Here is an 18,689-nt window from a genome sequence, read left to right as displayed (position 1 = left end):
CGGATCACTTGAGGTCTGGAGTTCGAGACCAGCCTGGCCAACATGGTGAAACCCCGTCTCTGTTAAAAATACAAAAATTAGCCTGACATGGTGGCGTGTATCACTGTGGATTTTAAGTCCAATTTATCAATTTTTTCTTTTATGAATCATGCTGTTGGTGTTGTATTTTTAAAAACCTTAGCCTGGTGAAAACTCACAAAGTTTTTAAAAATGTTTTCTTCAGAAGTTTGATAGTTCGATTGGCTAGGTGTGGTGGCTCACATCTGTATTCCCAGCACTTTGAGGGGGGAAAAAAAGAAGTTTGATAGCTTGATATTTCACATTTAGATCTATGTTCCATTTCGAGTTTGTTGTTGTTGTTTTTGAGACAGAGTCTCATTCGGCTGCCCAGGCTGGAGTGCAGTGGTGCGATCTCGGCCCACTGCACCTCGGCCTCCAAGGTTCAAGCTATTCTCCTCCTTCAGCCTCTGGAGTAGCTGGAATTACAGGTGCCCACCACCACGCTCGGCTAATTTTTGTATTTTTAGTAGAGATGGAGTTTCACCATGTTGGCCAGGCTGGCCTCGAACACCTGACCTCAGGTGATCCACCTACCTGCCTCGGCTTCCCAAAGTGCTGGGATTACAGGCCTGAACCACTGCGCCTGGCCAAAGTTTCATCTTTTTGCATGTGAATACCCAGTCGCTCCAGTACCATTTATTGAAAATATTATCTTTTCCCACTGAAATGCCCTGCAGCTTTGTCAAAAATCAGTTGATTATGCATGTGTACATCTATCTGTGGACTCTTGATTCTGTTCTGTTGATCTAATTTTCTTTCTTTTTTCTTTTCTTTTTTTTTTTTTTAAGATGGAGTCTCACTCTGTCGTCAGGCTGGAGTGCAGTGGCGCAATCTCGGCTCACTGCAGCCTCTGCCTCCTGGGTTCAAGAGATTCTCCTGCCTCAGCCTCCCAAGTAGCTGGGACTACAGGCATGCACCACCACACCCGGCTAATTTTTGTATTTTTAATAGAGATGGGGTTTCACCATATTGGCTAGGATGTTCTTGATCTCCTGACCTCGTGATCCCCCCACCTGAGCCTCCCAAAGTGCTGGGATTACAGGCATGAGCCACCGCACCCAGCCAGCATTAAATCTTATAATCTATGAACCTGGTATATCTCCCAATTTATTTAGTCATTCCTTAACTTCTACCAGCAATGTTTTTTAGTTTTCAGTATATAGGTCTTGTACATCTTTTGTCAGGTTATCTCTATGTATTTCATATTTTATGATATTATAAATGTTATTAAAATTTTTTAAATTTCTGATTTTTGTTTCCTTATGCTTAAAAATATGATTGACTTTTGCACATTATTCTGTGATCTTGTAAAAATCATTTATTAGTTTTAGGAGTTTCTGTAGATTTCCTGGAGTTTTTTTTTTGTGACAACTATGTCATTAGTGAATAAAGACAGTTTTATTTTTCTTCCTTTTCAATCGACATTAGTTTTGTTTCCTTTTCCTACCTATTACATTGGCCAGGACTTTCAGTACAATATTGACTAGGAGTGGTGAATGCAAACATTCTTTTCTTTGTTCTCAATCTTTGGTGGAAAGCATTTAGACTTCTAACATTGTGTCTTTCAAAATGCCCTTTTAGCAAATTAAGGAAGTTTCTTTCTCTTCTTAGTTTGCTGAGTTGGTTTTTTTTTTAAACCCTGAATGGATGTTCACTTTTTTTTTTTTTGAAATGAACCCTTGCTCTGTCACCTAGGATGGAGTACAGTGGTACAATCTTGGCTCACTGCAACCTTCGCCTCCTGGGTTCAAGCAATTCTCCTGCCTCAGCCTCCTGAGTAGCTGGGATTACAGGCGCCTCCTACCACACCCGGCTAGTTTTGTATTTTTAGTATAGAGACAGGGTTTCACAGTGTTAGCTAGGCTGGTCTCAAACTCCTGACCTCAGGTGATCTGCCTGCCTCAGCCTCCCAAAGGGCTGGGATTACAGGTGTGTGCCACCGTGCCCTGCCAGATGTTCACTTTTGTCAAAAAAATTTTGAACACACCTTGTATTCCCAGGATAAGCCCTACTTGGCCATGATGAATTGTCCTTTTTATATGGCTAGATTCAATTTGCTAATATGAGGGATACTGATTTATAGTGTTCTTTCATTGTAATGTCTTTGGCTTCTGGTATCAAGGTAATGCTAGCCTCATAAAACAAATTGGAAAGTATTTCTCCTCTTATACTTTCTGAAAGAGAATTTTTTAGAATTCATGTTATTTCTTTCAATAATACTTGATAACATTCTCCAATAAAACTGGGCCTGGAGATTTTCGGGGGAAGATATTTAACTATAAATTTAATTTCTTTAATAGTTCTAAGACCTCTTTATCTTGTTCATCTTTGGTGAATTGTGGTAGTTTGTATCTTTCAAGGGACTGATCTATTACATGTAAGTTGTAAAATTTATAGATACTGTAGTGATATCTCTTCTATCATTCCTAATATAGGTAATTTTTGTCTTCTCTGTTTTTTTCTTGGTTAGTCTGGTTAGAGGTTTATTAGTTGTATTGACCTTTCATAAGGAAAATTTTTGGTTTCATTGATTTTTCTGGTTTTTTTTTTTTCTGTTTTTAATTTCATTGATTTCTGCTCTTTATTTTTTTTTTCCTTCAGTGCTTTGGATTTCATTTACTTTTCTTTTTCCACAATGTTAATGTGGAGGGTTAGATTTGAGATTTTCTTTCATAACATATGTGTTTGCTAATATAAATTTACCCCCTAAAAACTGCCTTAATTGCTTACATACATTTTGTTAAATTTTATTTTCATTAAGTGAAAAATATTTTCTATTTCTTCTTAATACTTCTTCTTTGACTCATGGATTATTTAGAAGTGAGTGATTAATTTCCAAATATTTGGGGATCTCCTAGACATCTTTCTGTTATTGATTTCTACTTTAATTCTATTATGGTTAGAAAAGAGTAGCATTGTTTTGCATTTTTGCAAATCTCTTTAATGTCCAGCTTGATGGAAAACAACTGGATCTTAAAGTCCGCTTTTTTTTTCTGCTTTTTTTTTTTTTTTTTTTGAGACAGAGTCTCACTCTGTCCCCCAGGCTGGAGTGCAATGGCATGATCTTGGCTTGCTGCAACCTCTGCCTCTCGAGTTCAAGTGATTCTCCTGCCTCAGCCTCCCAAGTAGCTGGGATTGCAGGTGCGAGCCACTGCACCTGGCTAGTGTTTTGTATTTTTAGTGGAGATGGAGTTTCGCCATCTTGGCCGGGCTGGTCTTGAACTCCTGACTTCAGGCAATCCTCCTGCCTCAGCCTCCCAACATGCTGGGATTACAGGCATGAGCCACTGCACCCGGCCAATGTCTGCTTTTGCATTCAATGTGCTGTGATAGTTTGTTTCGGTTAACGTATACCAAAAAAAATGCAGCCACACATATATAAGTAGTAGTAATATGGAAGTATATTTAATCTGCCACCATGAGCTTGACAGCTTCCCAAATGCTTATTGCCTTTCAGATTAGAATGATGTGGATATCTATGACTATAATTTTTCAGTATTTTGTAACAAATGTTTCAACATTTGGAAAGCTGTATAACTCACTGCACCAATATTTTCCAAATTCCTGTTGCATGATGCTATAAAACTATGAATGGGTAAAAGATCCATGCAAAGTGCAATATAGACCAAGGGATTTTACTGTAATAGCATGGAAATAATTCACTGATATCGTTTCAGACACCATATTGCAACTAACCTTTAAGATATTTCCACTTGTAAAGTTTTGGTGTAATATTAAAACAAGAAGATTCCATTAATCTGATGACTATTAGCTAAATTGATTTGGGGCAAGGGCCAATAGTCTTACTTACCATTATTTTTGCACTACCAGTGCAAATATTAAGAGTGAAAAATTTGAATAACATCTTAGTATTACTATAAAAATAGTTTTGACCTCAGGGACCCTCTGAAGGGATCAGGAACATGCAGGGGTCTGCAGTCCCACTTTGAAAACTTCTCTACTAAGGAAAAAGAGAAAAGTCCAGTGTTTTCCTGCAGGAATTAGAAAGGTAGAGCATTGATCCTGTCAGGAGGTTAGAGCCAAGGTGAGACCTGAAGGACAAGTAGTAATTAGCTAAGAAAGGTGAGGAGAGCCAGGCACAGTGGCTCATGCCTGTAATACCAGCATTTTGGGAGGCTGAGGTGAGCGGATCATGAGACCATCCTGGCCAGCATGGTAAAACCCCCGTCTCTACTAAAAATTCAAAAAATTAGCTGGGCATGCTGGCACGCCCCTGTAATCCCACCTACTCGGGAGGCTGAAGCAGGAGAATTGCTTGAACCCAGGAGGCAGAGGTTGCAGTGAGCTGAGATTGTGCCACTGCACTCCAGCCTGGGTGACAGAGTGAGACTCTGACTCAAAAAAAAAAAAAAAAAAAAAGGAAGGGGAGGAGAAAGACATTCCAGACTTTAAAAAAGCAAGGCAAGTGGGAGTATGTGTGGGAGACATGTAGGGTGAGAACAGGAGTTTTGGGTTGAGATAGGAGAGGAAGGCTTGAATTACAGGAAGTCTTGAATGTCACCTAAGGAGCTTACAATTTATCCTGAGGGCAAGGACCAACCCATGAAGGGTTTTAAGTGGCAGGGAGTGGGGGGTTGGGGGAATGACTTGACAAGATTTGCGTTTGTTTAGGATGATCATGCTTACTGTGGTGTAGATAGGGACTCAAAAGGATAAGACTCAGCAAAAAACCCAGAAAGCTGTTGGAATAATCCAGTTGAGAGGTGGTTGCCAGAATCACTTGTAAAATGGTTGTAGATTTAGAAATAAATAGATTGTTTTGAGAGATATAAAGAACATATAAGCAATGAGATTAAGAGAGTGATTAGAGCCGGCTGCAGTGGCTCATGTCTGTAATCCCAGCACTGTGGGAGGCCGAGGCAGGCAGATCACCTGAGGTCGGGAGTTTGAGACCAGCCTGACCAACATGGAGAAACCCCGTCTCTACTAAAAATACAAAATTAGCTGGGCAAGGTAGTGAATGCCTGTAATCCCAGCTACTCTGGAGGCTGAGGCAGGAGAATCACTTGAACTCGGGAGGCAGAGGTTGTGGTGAGCCGAGATCGTGCCATTACACTCCAGCCTAGGCAACAAGAGCGAAACTCTGTCTCAAAAAAAAAAAATTAGAAAGGGGTGAAAGGAAAAAAGAGGAACCCAGGATGACACTCCTAGCTTGGACTGCTGGATGATGGCATAGTGTTTGACTAGAATCTAGACATAGGAGGAGGGGCATATTGGAAGGAGAGCAATGAGGTTGAGTTAAGGTACCTGTGGGACATTCGAGTGGAAATTTTCCATAGTCAAATGGGTACATGGGACTGGAGGTGACATACTTTCTGATTCCATTTGTATGACATTCTTGAAAACACAAGATTAAAGGAACAGAGAAGAGGTCACTGGTTTCCAGGGGTTGGCGGGGAGGGATACTACAAAAGGATAGCATGAGAGATGTTTTGGGGTGATGAAACTGTATCTTGATTGTGGAGGTGGTTACACAAATCTATACATATCAATTTTACTGTTTTTTTTTTTTTTTTTTTTTTTAGACAGGATGTCACTCTGTTGCCCAGGCTGGCGTGCAGTGGCACAATCTCAGCTCACTGCAACCTCCACCTCCCAGGCTCAAGTGATCCTCCCACCTCAGCCTCCCGAGTAGCTAGAACTACAGGTGCATACCACCATGCCTAGCTGATTTTTTGTAGAGATGGGGTTTCACCATGCTGCCTAGGCTGTTCTTGAACTCTTGGACTCAAGTAATTCTCCTGCCTCAGCCTCCCAAAGTGCTGGGATTACAGGCGTGAGCCACCACACCTGGCCTATTTTGCTTTTTTTTTGTAAAAAAAAAAAAGATGAACGTGAATACTGTCTGCTTTTCTATTATTCAAAAAGGTAAACATGAAAATATATATACATAGAAGGGCAATGGTTTTGGATAGGACAACATAATAAAAATATCAATTCTCTCAAAAAGTTAGTTTAAAAATGTAATGAAATCCCTCCAAAAATATGAGGTTTTTATCTAGAATTAGAGAAATTATTATAAAACTTATTTGGAAGAATGAGAAAAACAACAGCTAAGAAAATTCTGAAAAAGACCGGAGTAGGGAGGCACCACAGACCTGACTACATATATATATATATATATATATATATATATATATATATCGCCAGGCTGGAGTGCAGTGACACAATCTCGGCTCACTGCAACCTCTGCCTCCCGGGTTCAAGTGATTCTCCTGCCTCAGCCTCCTGAGCTTTTCAGAACTTTCTTAGCTGTCCTTGTTTTTTGTAATCCCGAGTAGCTGGAATTACAGACACGTGCCACCACACTCAGCTAATTTTTGTATTTTTAGTAGAGACGGGGTTTCACCATGTTGGCCAGGCTGGTCTTGAACTCCTGACCTCATGATCCACAGGCCTTAGCCTCCCAAAGTGCTGGGATTACAGGCATGAGCCACTGCGCCTGGCCGACCTGACTAGATATAAACACAGAAAACCTCTAATGAAAACAGTGTGGTATTAGCACATGAATGGGTAGGCCAAAGGAACAGAATAGAGAATCCAGAGCAGACCCAAATGCATATAGATATTTAGTATATGATAAAGGTTGCATCTCAAATCATTGAAAACAAGAAGAACTTTTTAATAAGTGATACTGTACTAAGCTGACAACTCTATGGAAGAATATAAAATTAAACCCATTCCTCAAACCACACAGCAGGACAAATGTAAAAGGGTCAGAGATCTAAATTTTAAAACATGAAACCGTGTAACTATTAAATGTGAATGAATTTATTCATTTATGTTTTAAGTTGAGATGTGTCTCAACTGGCTGTGCCGTCCAGGCTGGAGTGCAGTGGCATGATCTCGGCTCCCTGCAACCTCTGCCCCTTTGGTTCAAGCAATTCTCCTACCTCAGCCTCCTGAATAGCTGGGACTACAGGCACACGCCACCATGCCTGGCTAATTTTTGTAATTCTTTGGTAGAGATAAGACTTCCCCATTTTACCCAGGCTGGTCTCGAACTCCTGGGCTCAAGTGATCCTCCTGCCTTGGCCTCCCAAAGTGCTAGGATTACAGGCGTGAGCCACTGTGTCCAGCCGATGAATTTCTTTATAACCTGGCAGTGGTCAAATTTTTTTGCTACCTGATTCAAATTACAGAAGCAATAAAAGAAAGGACTGATACATTTGACTACATAATAGTTAAAATTTTAGGCATGACAAAAACACAATGAACAAGGTAGGAAAACAAAAGAACAGAATTCATAGAAAATGCAAACCCTTCAATGAACAAATGATTTATCTCATTTATAATACTACAAATGCAAAATAAAACTGTATTGAGATACCATTTCTCACCTATGAGATTGATAACATACTCTCTTGCTGAGGTTGTGGGAAAATTGGTACTCTTACATTGCTAGTGGGAATGAAAAATAGTACATGCCTGCCGGACGCGGTGGCTCATTGCTCATGCCTGTAATCCCAGCGCTTTGGGAGGCTGAGGCGGGCGGATTACCTGAGGTCGGGAGTTCGAAACCATCCTGACCAACATGGAGAAACTCCGTCTCTACTAAAAATGCAAAATTAGCCGGGTGTGATGGCACATGCCTGTAATCTCAGCTACTTGGGAGGCCGAGGCAGGAGAATCACTTGAACCCGGGAGGCAGAGGTTGCGGTGAGCCGAGATCGTGCCATTGTACTCCAGCCTGGGCAATAAGAGTGAAACTCAGTCTCAAAAAAAAAAAAAAAAAAAAAGTCAAGTAAAAAAAGTAAAATAAAGAACAGTGTAAGCTGGGCACAGTGGCTCATGCCTGTGATGTCAATACTTTGGGAGGCTAAGGTGGGAGGATCACCTGAGGTCAGGAGTTCAAGACCAGCCTGGCCAACATGGTGAAACCCGTCTCTACTAAAAAATACAAAAATTAGCCAGGCGTGGTGGCACACACCTGTAATCCCAGGTACTTGAGTGGCTGAAGCAGGAGAATCGCTTGAATCTGGGAGGTGGAGGTTACAGTGAGCTGAGATCGCGACACCGTACTCCAGCTTGGATGGCTGAGTGAGACTGTCTCAAAAAAACAAAACAAAAAAAAGAAAACACAGTATGTATGATATGCTATAATATGCTACCTTTTGCAAAAGAAGGAAAGGGAAATGCACAGACACGCACACTTGTATATGTATATCTTTGCATATATTTTCAAAAAGAAATGATGGAAAGTTGAACGAAAACCCCATAAAAAAATGGTTACTCACAGGAGAAGGGAGGAAATGTGGAGAGGACAGGGATGGCAGCTAAAGCTCTGTGAAGATAACTTATTGTCAAGTTTTGGCTCTGGAACTGTGCAAATGTTTTACAAAATTAAAAATATTAAACAAAGGCAGTTCCTCCCCTAGTGTTCAAATTATGGTCTCTAAATTCAATTTGGGGCCAGGCACGTGGCCCACACTTATAATCCCAGCACTTTGAGAGTCCAAGGCAGGAGGATCACTTGAGCCCAGGAGTTCGAGAGCAGCCTGGGTAACATAGGGAGACCTTGTCTCTACAAGCAATTTAAAAATTAGCTGGGTGTAGTGTTGCACATCTGTAGTCCCAGCTAATTGGGAGGCTGAGGCGGGAGGATTGCTTGAGCCCAGGAGGTCAAGGCTGCAGTGAGCCATGATCATGCCACTGTACTCCAGCCTGGGCAACAGAGCAGGACTTTGTCTCAAAATAAATAAATACATACAATTCGGTAATCATAGGAATTGTGGCTCTTTTAGAAATGGATGATTGTGGTTCTGGGTAGGAAATATACCATAAACCAAGACAGCTCCCATTGGTCTAAGGTTTGGCCACTTCAAATGTTAAAAATCCATGCATTCATAAGGATTTCACATACACTCACACACACATGCACACACGCGCGTGCACACACACACACATGTTTTGGTTACCTTTAGAGAGAACGTACTAAAACTGAAAATTGAAGCATTTAAGTTGCTTTTTCTGTATTAACTACAATTTAGGGTAACCAGAGAATTAATGAGGGGATGCTTCTTTGTATAATTGCATTGTAGTTAATAAATGAAGAGAAAATGATACATTAAAAATCCCCATTTTGCAAAGCCCTGGTGAAATAATGGAACTAGACAGGTTTCCAGATTTAGCCAATAAATGGCATGGGACATATTTATACTAAAAATTAATTGTTACCTGAAATTCAAATTAAACTGGAGGTCTTGTATCTTAGTTAGCAAGATAGATATAGATACCTTGTATCTATATCAAGGTAATGATCAACAATGGATATTAATATCATTGAGACAGATGCAGAAAAATCATTTGATAAAGTTAAACATCTATTTATGATTAAACAATTAAAAGTAGAAGGAAACTTCTTTAATACAATAATGTATACTTTCAAAAATGCTACGGTAAGCATCATACTTAACAGCAAAATATTGAAAACAGGCTGGGTGTGGTGGCTGATGCGTCTAATCCCAGCACTTTGGGAGGCTGAGGGAGGTGGATCACTGGAGCCCAGGAGTTCGAGACCAGCCTGAACAAAAACCCCATCTTTACAAAAAAATACAAAAATCAGCTGGGCGTAGTGGCATGTGCCTGTAGTCCCTACTACTTGGGAGGCTAAGATGGAAGGATCGTTTGAGCCCAGGAGGCAAAGGTTGTAGTGAGCTTAGATTGTGCCACTGAACTCCAGCCTGCGTGACAGAGCGAGACTCCCTCTCAAACAACAACAAAAACCAATTGAAAGTATTTTCTTTGTGATCAGAAGCAAGACTAGGATGCCCCCATCATACCTTTTATTCAATTATGTATTGGAAAGCCTAAAGAAAAGTTATAAAGATGAGAATGGAAGGAATTAAACTAATTCATAAGCAGTATGATTGTATGTGTAGAGAACCCAAAAGAACCTACAAATACATTATTCAAATAATAAATCATTTTATTTATTGACTTCTGGTTTTGTGACAGGCAAGCTGGCTGACTTCCTGTTTTGATGTGGTCCAGAGAAAAAAAAGAAAAGCCCCTTACTCAAGCTGTAGCTTACCTAATCTCCAGCCAATCAGCATCAAAGGCCCAAGAAGCTATTAACCACAAGTTCCTGCTTTAGGGGGCTAGGGACTTCCCCAGGGACCCACAAGTACAGCTAGGCTTGTTTCAACTTTTCCTTATTTTAATGCTAAAAATCATGCCCAGAGGTGATTTAAAATGCTAATGTTACATACAATGTATGAAAAAGCATGTTGAACCACTCTGCAGGCGCCAAAGAAATCCCTCCTAAACATTCAATGACGGGCATGTCACAGCAGCTAGGCCCCTATAAGACAGATCAACCTGCTCCCTTTGGGGTGCATCCCACCCTTTTCCTTTTGCAGTGCTAACCTCTCTTGTGCACAAGCTAAAATAAACATTTTCTTTTTCTTTCTTTTTTTTTTTTTTTTTTTTTGAGATGGAGTCTTGTTCTGTCACCCAGGCTGGAGTGCAATGGCACAATCTCGGCTCACTGCAACCTCTGCCTTCCAGGTTCAAGCAATTCTCCTGCCTCAGCCTCCCAAGTAGCTGGGATTACAGGCGTGCACCACCACACCCAGCTGTTTTTTTTTGTATTTTTAGTAGAAATGGGTTTTCACCATTTTGCCCAGGCTGATCTTGAATTCCTGGGCTCAAGCAGTCCACCTGCCTCAGCCTCCCAAATTGCTGGGATTACAGGGGTGAGCCACCACACCCAGCAATCTCACTTGATTTCTATCCTAGGAGATTACAAGAACCAAGGATGATTGTAACATCTCCTGGTACCCCAGATGGGACCCTCATTTTAGGTCCCCACAGGAGTTAGCAAGACTTCCTGGAGGACAGAGGCAACTGACCAGGTGGTAACAAAGGTGGCCCCTCTGGACCATTGCTTTGGTGTTGGTGCTTTGGAGAGTCAAGTCTGGACCCTAGGTGAGTCTGCTCTTCTCTCTCTCTCTCTCTCTCTCTCACCAGATGCCTAGTAAATGACATGGCCAGGATTATATCTGGCCATCTCCTCTGCGTATTTCTTACCATTTCCAAGATTTGAACCTTTCATCAGGAGTACAGTGAGTCAGGACTACTAGAACATCTTGTCAAGTCAAAGGAAAGGTTAGACTAAACTTAATACATTAATCACTAAATCTATCTGGATTGTTCAAGAACCGGCCAAACCAATCCTTGCCTTGACTTATGTCTGACATTGATAAGGCCTCTTTCTTTCTTTTGTCTCTCCTTCTCTCCCTCATTTTTGGAAATTTGGGTGGGAAGTTGGGGTGATTCCAGTTAGCCCTTCTGGGAAACTTTGCGTGGGCAGTTGGAGTGATTCTGGCTGGCTCTTCTGAGATTGGTCTAGGGAATTGCCCCAGACATGTGTGGGCTAGGTACCAGCCGGCAATCTGGAATTCTCTTTTGTTTCAAATACTGAAACCACTCAGTATTTTCCCACTCATTCTTCTTTGTGGAGCCTGGACGTTTATAATCTGTTTTGTCAGTTGTCTGAATGGAAATGTGTTCTTGTTTCTGGTCCTTGTTGCATGGGTGAAGCCACCCTCCAGGATTCTTGGAAGGAAGCCTTACTCATTAGGCCAGATGAAATTTTTCCTCTGTTTGTCTAGTACATCATCTCGTTTCTTGTTAGAGTCCATGTTAATAAATGTGGGTGTAGAGTAAGTTCTACTTGGAGCTGATGTAAAATCTACTACTTGCTAGACTTTGTGGGTTGAAGCTGGCAAATCCAAGAGCTAAAGGCTCTCAAGCCCACTTGTTCTGCTCTCCTCCCTCTGTCCTCTTTGGCTTGCTTAGTTCTTGCCAGGGATTTGAAGGTCTGGGATGAGTCAGACCAGGATGTGTGCTGCAATTGTGAAGACTGTCAGAGTCAGAGGCTGCATCCCTCACCAGACCTCTTGATTACAGGACACCAGCTCTACCATGGGAAACACTACAGATGTCCCAAAAGATTCCCCTCCTTGGATGCATCCTCTGTAATTGGGATCAGTTTAAATGAGATATTACAAAGAAAAAGAAGCTCGTGTTCCTCTGTGATGTTGCTTGGCCTCAGTATCCCCTGGGATACCAAGAGAAATGGCCTGAGAATGGGGTCCTTCAGTTACAACACCATTTTCCAATTGGATATATACTGTAAAAAATTCTAATAAATAGCTTGAGATTCCATACATGCAGGCCTTCAGGAAATTATATCTGGATCTCAAACTGTAGGACTCCTGCCAGGTTTATATGGCACCTCTCAAGCAACAGCTGAGAGATGAGCCAAGTCCTGTCTCAGATTTTAACCCCTAGGGCTCAATTCTCTCACTATCTTTCTAAGGGCAGGGTGGGAAGCAGGCCTCTCTGCTACTGTGGATCCTTTCTCCTTCTGTCTGGAGCCTCCTCCATACGACACTGGGTCAGGAAGGCTTTCCCCTTCTACTCCTCAACAACCCTCAGTGCTGTCCCCAGTGTGGCTCCAACTGGGCTCCAAGTCAGCACCCTCCTTCACTTCCCCACCATACTAGGGCTGCTTTCCCCCTGGAAGGTAATGGATGGAACTAGAGGGGCAGCTCAGGTACATGGACCCTTACCAATGTCAGACGTAAGTCAAGGCAAGGATTGGTTTGGCCAGTTGTTGAACAATCCAGATAGGTTTAGTGATGAATTTATTAAGTTTAGTCTAACCTTTCCTTTGACTTGACAAGATGTTCTTGTAGTCCTAACTCATTGTTGTACTCCTGGTGAAAAAACTCAAATCTTGGAAAGGGTAAGAAATATGCAGAGGAGATGGCCAGATATAATCCTGGCCATGTCATTTACTGGGTATCTGGTGAGGCAGTCCCAGAGCAGAACCTGCAATGGGTTTATACAGATGACAGGGACTGGTTAAGGATCAATCACTTCCTTAATTGCATATCAGAGGGTGTCAGACAAAACCAGTAAAGTATAATAAAGTAAAATAATTGCTCAGGAAGTGGATGAAAATCCAGCTGGGTACCTTAATAGGCTCTCTGAGGCTTTCAGAAAGTATAGTAACATAGACCCAAGGACCAATGAAGGCCTAACACTTCTGGCCATGCATTTTATAACCCACGCTGTGCCAGACATTTGGGAAAAGCTTCAAAAGCTGGAAGCTGACCCTTAGACCACTCAAGCAACATTGGTAGCAGAGGTCTTCAACATTTTTAACAATTGGGACCAGGCAGAGAAGGTGTAGAAAAATGAGAGAATAAAAAGGAAGACACACGTTTTGGCTGCTATAATCACAGGCCCACCTTGAGGTGACCTTAGGTAACAGAGAAACCTGAATGGGGGGGAGGGGAATTAAACCCCACCCAATGTCTGTGGAAATGGGGTGCAACCAGTGTGCTTATTGTAAGAAGAGGCACTGGAGAAAGGACTGTCCATTCTTTTCTGGGAAGCCAGGATGGAGTGGACCTCCCCAGCCCACTCCTCTCAAATAAAAAGGCTACCCCCTCTGAATGAGGTGTTCTCAAATGCTTATCTGCCTCCAGTCCTGAAGAGTTCCATCACCATCACCACTGTGGAGCCTTGGGTCACCCTCAATATGGCAGGTAGGAAAACTAAATTCCTTATGGATACCAGAGTCCCCTACTCTGTCCTGACCCATCCTGATGGATCTCTGTTCAGTGCCAGTTGTACAGTGACGGGAACAGATGGTCAACCCAAGGTAAGACAGTTTACCTTTCCTTTGACTTGTAAAATTGGATCTAAGGCTATCACTTATTCCTTCCTATATGTCCCAGAGTGTCCCCTTCCTTTAATGGTTCATGACTTATTATCTAAGTTGGGAGCCTCAGTTTCCCTCCAGGGTAATGCCATACAAGTCTCAGTGCCCCCTGAGAAAGGAATCCATTTACTGGCCCTTTTGGCTCCCCAAGATCAGAAGCTACCCCCAGTCCTAGAAAAGATATTGATTTGAGTGGAAAAGTCTGTATGGGATACCAACATTTCAGGACAGGTCATCAATGAGGACAATATTAAAATAAAGCTTAAGCCAGGCCTACCCTACCCATGCAAGCCAAAATACCATTTGAGGCCAGAAGCCCTACAAGGGAGATGGCCCCTCCTGGAAACATTGATACAGAACAGACTAATTCAGCAGTCCCCTTGTAATACTCCAGTCCTGCCTGTGAAGAAACCAAATGGGGAATACCACTTTGTTCCACACTTTAGAGTAGTGAATGACTCAGTTGTTCCATGATCCTTCAGTCCCTAATTCATACACACTCCGCTCTCAAATCCCTGGGTGCACACAGTTTTACACTGTGCTGGATCTAAAGGATGTTTTCTTTAATATATGCTGCATCCTGACTCCACCTACATTTTTGCCTTTAAATGGAAGGATCCAGAGACTCAGGAAACTCTCCAGTGTACTTGGACAGTGCTACCCCAGGGGTTTCCAGATAGCCTCCACCTCTCTGGGCAAGCCCTGGAAGTCCTAATTCAGAAGTTAGGGCCTGTCCAAAGGCCAGTGACTTATTTTTTAAACCAACTGGACCCAGTAGCCCAGGGGTGGCCTGGCTGTCTTAGGGCAATGGCGGCCACCAGCCTCCTGGTCAGGGAGGTCTCCAAACTCATGCTAGGCCAATCCCTTGAGGTTTATACTCCTTACCAGGTCCAGAATGTGTTGGAAATCAAAGGGAGCCACTGGCTAAGTCGGGGAAGGTTAACTCAAAATCAAGCCCCACTGTTAGACACCCCAGACTTGACCTTAAAGATATATGAGTCCTTGAATCCTGCCACCCTCCTTCCCTTGCCCACCTTGGGGACACTGGAACACACTTATGTGGAAACTTTAGAGCAGATCTATTCTAGTTGGATAGATTTACGGGAGACGCCTTGAGAGAATCCAGATGAAGAATGGTTTACAGATGGGAGTTGTTTTGTAGAAAATGGAGCCTGCAGGCCAGGCATGGTGGCACGCCACCACACCCAGCTAATTTTTTGTATTTTAGCAGAGACAGGCTTCACCATGTTGCCCAGGCTGGTCTCGAAGTCCTGGGCTCGTGATGCACCTGTAATCCCAGCTACTCAGGAGGCTGAGACAGCAGAATCGCTTGAACCTGGGAGGCGGAGGTTGCAGTGAGCCAAGATCACGCCATTGCACTCCAGCCTGGGTGACAGAGCGAGACTCCATCTAAAAAAACAAACAAACAAACAAATAAAATGGAGCCAGGAAGGCAAAACATGCAATTGTCAGCCTACGCTGGACCAGAGAGGCAAAATTAGTTCCCCCAAGCACTTCAACTCAGGAAGCAGAGCTCCAAGCCTTAGTTAAGGGCTCTTCAGCTTGAAGAAGGGAAGAGACTTAATATATATACTGATTCTAAGTATGGATTCCTAATGCTCCATACTCATGCAGCTGTCTGGAAAGAGGAGAATGCTTACTGCCAGGAGCACCCAGACAAAACACAATGAAGTGATTTTATTCCTCCTTGAGGCAGTTCATCTCTATATTAGTCCGCTCTTACACTGCTATAAAGACATACCTGAGACTGGGTAATTTATAAACAAAGGAAGTTTAATTGACTCACAGTTCTGCATGGCTGGGAGGCTTCAGGAAACTTACAATCATGGGGGAAGGTGAAGGGGAAGCAAGGCACATCTTGCATGGCAGCAGGAGAGTGAGTGAAGGAAGCCACACACTTTTAAGCTATCAGATCTCATGAGAACTCTCGTACTACTGTGAAAACAGCATTGGGGAAACTGCCCCTGTGATCCAATCACCTCCCACCAAGTACTTCCCTTGACATGAGGAGATTACAATTCGAGATGAGATTTGGGTGGGGACACAGAGCCAAACCATATTAAGCGCCCTGCCCAAATAGCTGTTATGTCCTGTAAAGGGCAACAAAAAGACAATTCTTTAATCAGCCAAGGAAACAACCAGGCTGATAGAGCTGCCAAACAGGCAGCTGGGCCGGGCACGGTAGCTCATGCCTGTAATCCCAGCACTTTGGGAGGCTGAGGCAGGCGGATCACGAGGTCAAGAGATCAAGACCATCCTGGCTAACATGGTGAAACCCCATCTCTACTGAAAATACAAAAAATTAGCTGGGCGTGGTGGTGGGCGCCTGTAGTCCCAGCTACTTGGGAGGCTGAGGCAGGAGAATGGCGTGAACCCGGGAGGTGGAGCTTACAGTGAGCTGAAACCGCACCTCAGCACTCCAGCCTAGGGGACAGAGCAAAGAGCGAGATTCCGTCTCAAAAAAAAAAAAAAAGAAATTGGCAGTGGTTGGCCGGGAGCGATGGCTCACGCCTGTAATCCCAGCACTTTGGGAGGCCAAGGCGGGAGGATCACCTAAGGTCAGGAGTTCGAGACCAGCCTGGCCAACATGGTGAAACCCTGTCTCTACTAAAATACACAAAAATTAGCTGGGCATGGTGGTGCATGCCTGTAGTCCCAGCTACTTGGGAGGCTGAGGCAGGAGAACCGCTTGAACCCAGGAGGGAGAGATTGCCATGAGCTGAGATGGCACCACTGCACTCCAGCCTGGGCAACAGAGTGAGACTCTGTCAAAAAAAAAAACTGAGCAGATGAAGGAGGGTATAATTTAAATGGTCAGAGTGGATAGAAGATCAGCAACAATGCCTCTTCCTACCAGAAGCTGACCAATGGAAAGTCATCAAAAGACTTCATGAGGAAACTCATTATGAGAGAGACTCACTATGGAATTTAATCCAAAATCTCCTAGTGAGCAAGGCTTTAAAAGCTACAGCATAACAAGCATGGTGGTTCACACCAGTAATCCCAGCATTTGAGGAGACTGAGGCAGGAGGATTGCTTGAGCCCAGGAGATCAGGACCAGCCTGGGCAACATGATAAGACTGTGTCTCTACAAAAGCATTTTTAAAAATTATCTGGGCATGGTGGAATGCATCTGTGGTCCTACTTGGGAAGCTGAGGTGGGAGGATTGCTCGAGCCCAGGAGTTTGAGGCAGCAGTGAGTCAAGATTGCACAATTGCACTCCAGCCTGGGTGACAAAGCGAGACCTTGTCAAAAAAATAAAAAAATAAAAAAGCCACGGTGGGCCAGGTGCAGTGGCTCACACCTGTAAGCCCAGCAGTTTGGGAGGCTGAGGTGGGTGGATTACCTGAGGTCAGGAGTTCGAGACCAACCTGGCCAACTTAGTGAAACCCCGTCTCTACTAAAAATACAAAAATTAGCTAGGTGTGGTGGCGCATGCCTGTAATCCCAGCTACTCAGGAGGCTGAAGCAGGAGAATTGCTTGAACCTGAGAGGCAGAGGCCACAGTGAGCAAAGATCATGCCACTGCACTCCAGCCTGGGTGACAGAGTAAGACTCAGTCTCAAAAAATAAAAATAAAAAAGCCACAGTGGACTCTGTAACTCAAGCATGTGAAATTTGTCTTAGAAATAATTCCTGAGCCCATGCACTGGCTCTGCCCCAGTGCAGCATAAGAAGACCTATCCTGGAGAAGACTGGCGAATTACACAGATACCCCTAAAGGGGAATTCAAATATATTCTGATTTTTATAGACACTTTCACAGGCTGGGTGGAAGCTTTCCCCACACAAACAGAAAAAGCAATTGAAGTTTGTAAATGACAGCTTAAAGCCCGGGTGCGGTGGCTCACGCCTGTAATCCCAGCAGTTTGGGAGGCTGAGGTGGGCGGATCACCTGAGGCCAGGAGTTCGAGACCAGCCTGACCAACATGGTGAAACCCCATCTCTACTAAAAATACAAAAATTAAGGCCAGGCGCGGTGGCTCACACCTGTAATCCCTGCACTTTGGGAGGCTGAGGCAGGCGGATCACAATCAGGAGATCGAGACCATCCTGGTTAACACGGTGAAACCCCATCTCTACTAAAAATACAAAAAATTAGCCAGGCATGGTGGCAGGCACCTGTAGTCCCAACTACTTGGGAGGCTGAGGCAGGAGAATGGCATGAACCTGGGAGACGGAGCTTGCAGGGAGCTGAGATCGCACCACTGCACTCCAGCCTGGGTGACAGAGTGAGACTCCGTCTCAAAAAAAAAAAATACAAAAATTAGCTGGGCCTGGTGGCACAGGGCACCTGTAATCCCAGCTACTAGGAAGGCTGAGGCAGGAGAATCACCTGAACCCTGGAGGTGGAGGTTGCAGTGAACTGAGATCATGCCACTGCATTCCAACCTGGGTGACAAGAACGAGACTCTGTCAAAAAAAAAATTAAAAACCAAACCAAACCAGACAAACAAAAAGTAAATGGCTGCTTAAACAAGGAATTCCTAGGTTTGGGCTTCCAGCCTCCCTACAAAGTGACAACAGGCTGTCTTTTATCACCTAGGTCACCAAAGGGCTGTCTAGCAGTCTTAGCATCCAATACAAACTTCACTCTGCCTGGCATCCTCAATCTTCTGGGAAAGTTGAGAGAATGAATCAAATCTTGGCTACACTATGCCAAGAAGCCCAGAAATCATGGATTAAGTGCCTCCCTATTGCCTTACTAAGAATAAGATCCACCCCAAAGGGGAACTTAAAGCTCAGCCCTTTTAAAATGACCTATTGGAGCAGTCCTTTCTCAAGACAAACTTTCTAATAGATGAAGACTTAAATCAGGCTTTAAAATACATTATCAACTTGGGGAAAA

General features: G+C 43.4%; 1 protein-coding gene across 2 annotated transcripts in view; it reads left to right on the top strand.

The window, feature by feature from the left end:
* Positions 1 to 18,689, top strand: part of LOC129019690 (uncharacterized) — a 24,040-nt gene extending 5,351 nt beyond the window's left edge. The window contains exons 3-4 of one of the 2 annotated variants that reach the window (XR_010124926.1): positions 10,822 to 11,010; positions 13,584 to 18,689. Coding sequence is in view for 1 of the 2 variants with exons in the window: in XM_054462754.2 (XP_054318729.2) it covers positions 10,887 to 11,010; positions 13,584 to 14,011 (552 nt within the window). In the remaining variant the exon portion in view is untranslated. The remainder of the gene's footprint in view (positions 1 to 10,821; positions 11,011 to 13,583) is intronic. The other variant, XM_054462754.2, reaches the window with a different exon arrangement.

Source organism: Pongo pygmaeus, chromosome 20, assembly GCF_028885625.2.
Source record: "Pongo pygmaeus isolate AG05252 chromosome 20, NHGRI_mPonPyg2-v2.0_pri, whole genome shotgun sequence".
Taxonomy (NCBI): domain Eukaryota; kingdom Metazoa; phylum Chordata; class Mammalia; order Primates; family Hominidae; genus Pongo; species Pongo pygmaeus.
Note: the sequence above shows the minus strand (reverse complement) of the source record. Positions and strands in the feature narration are given on the sequence as shown.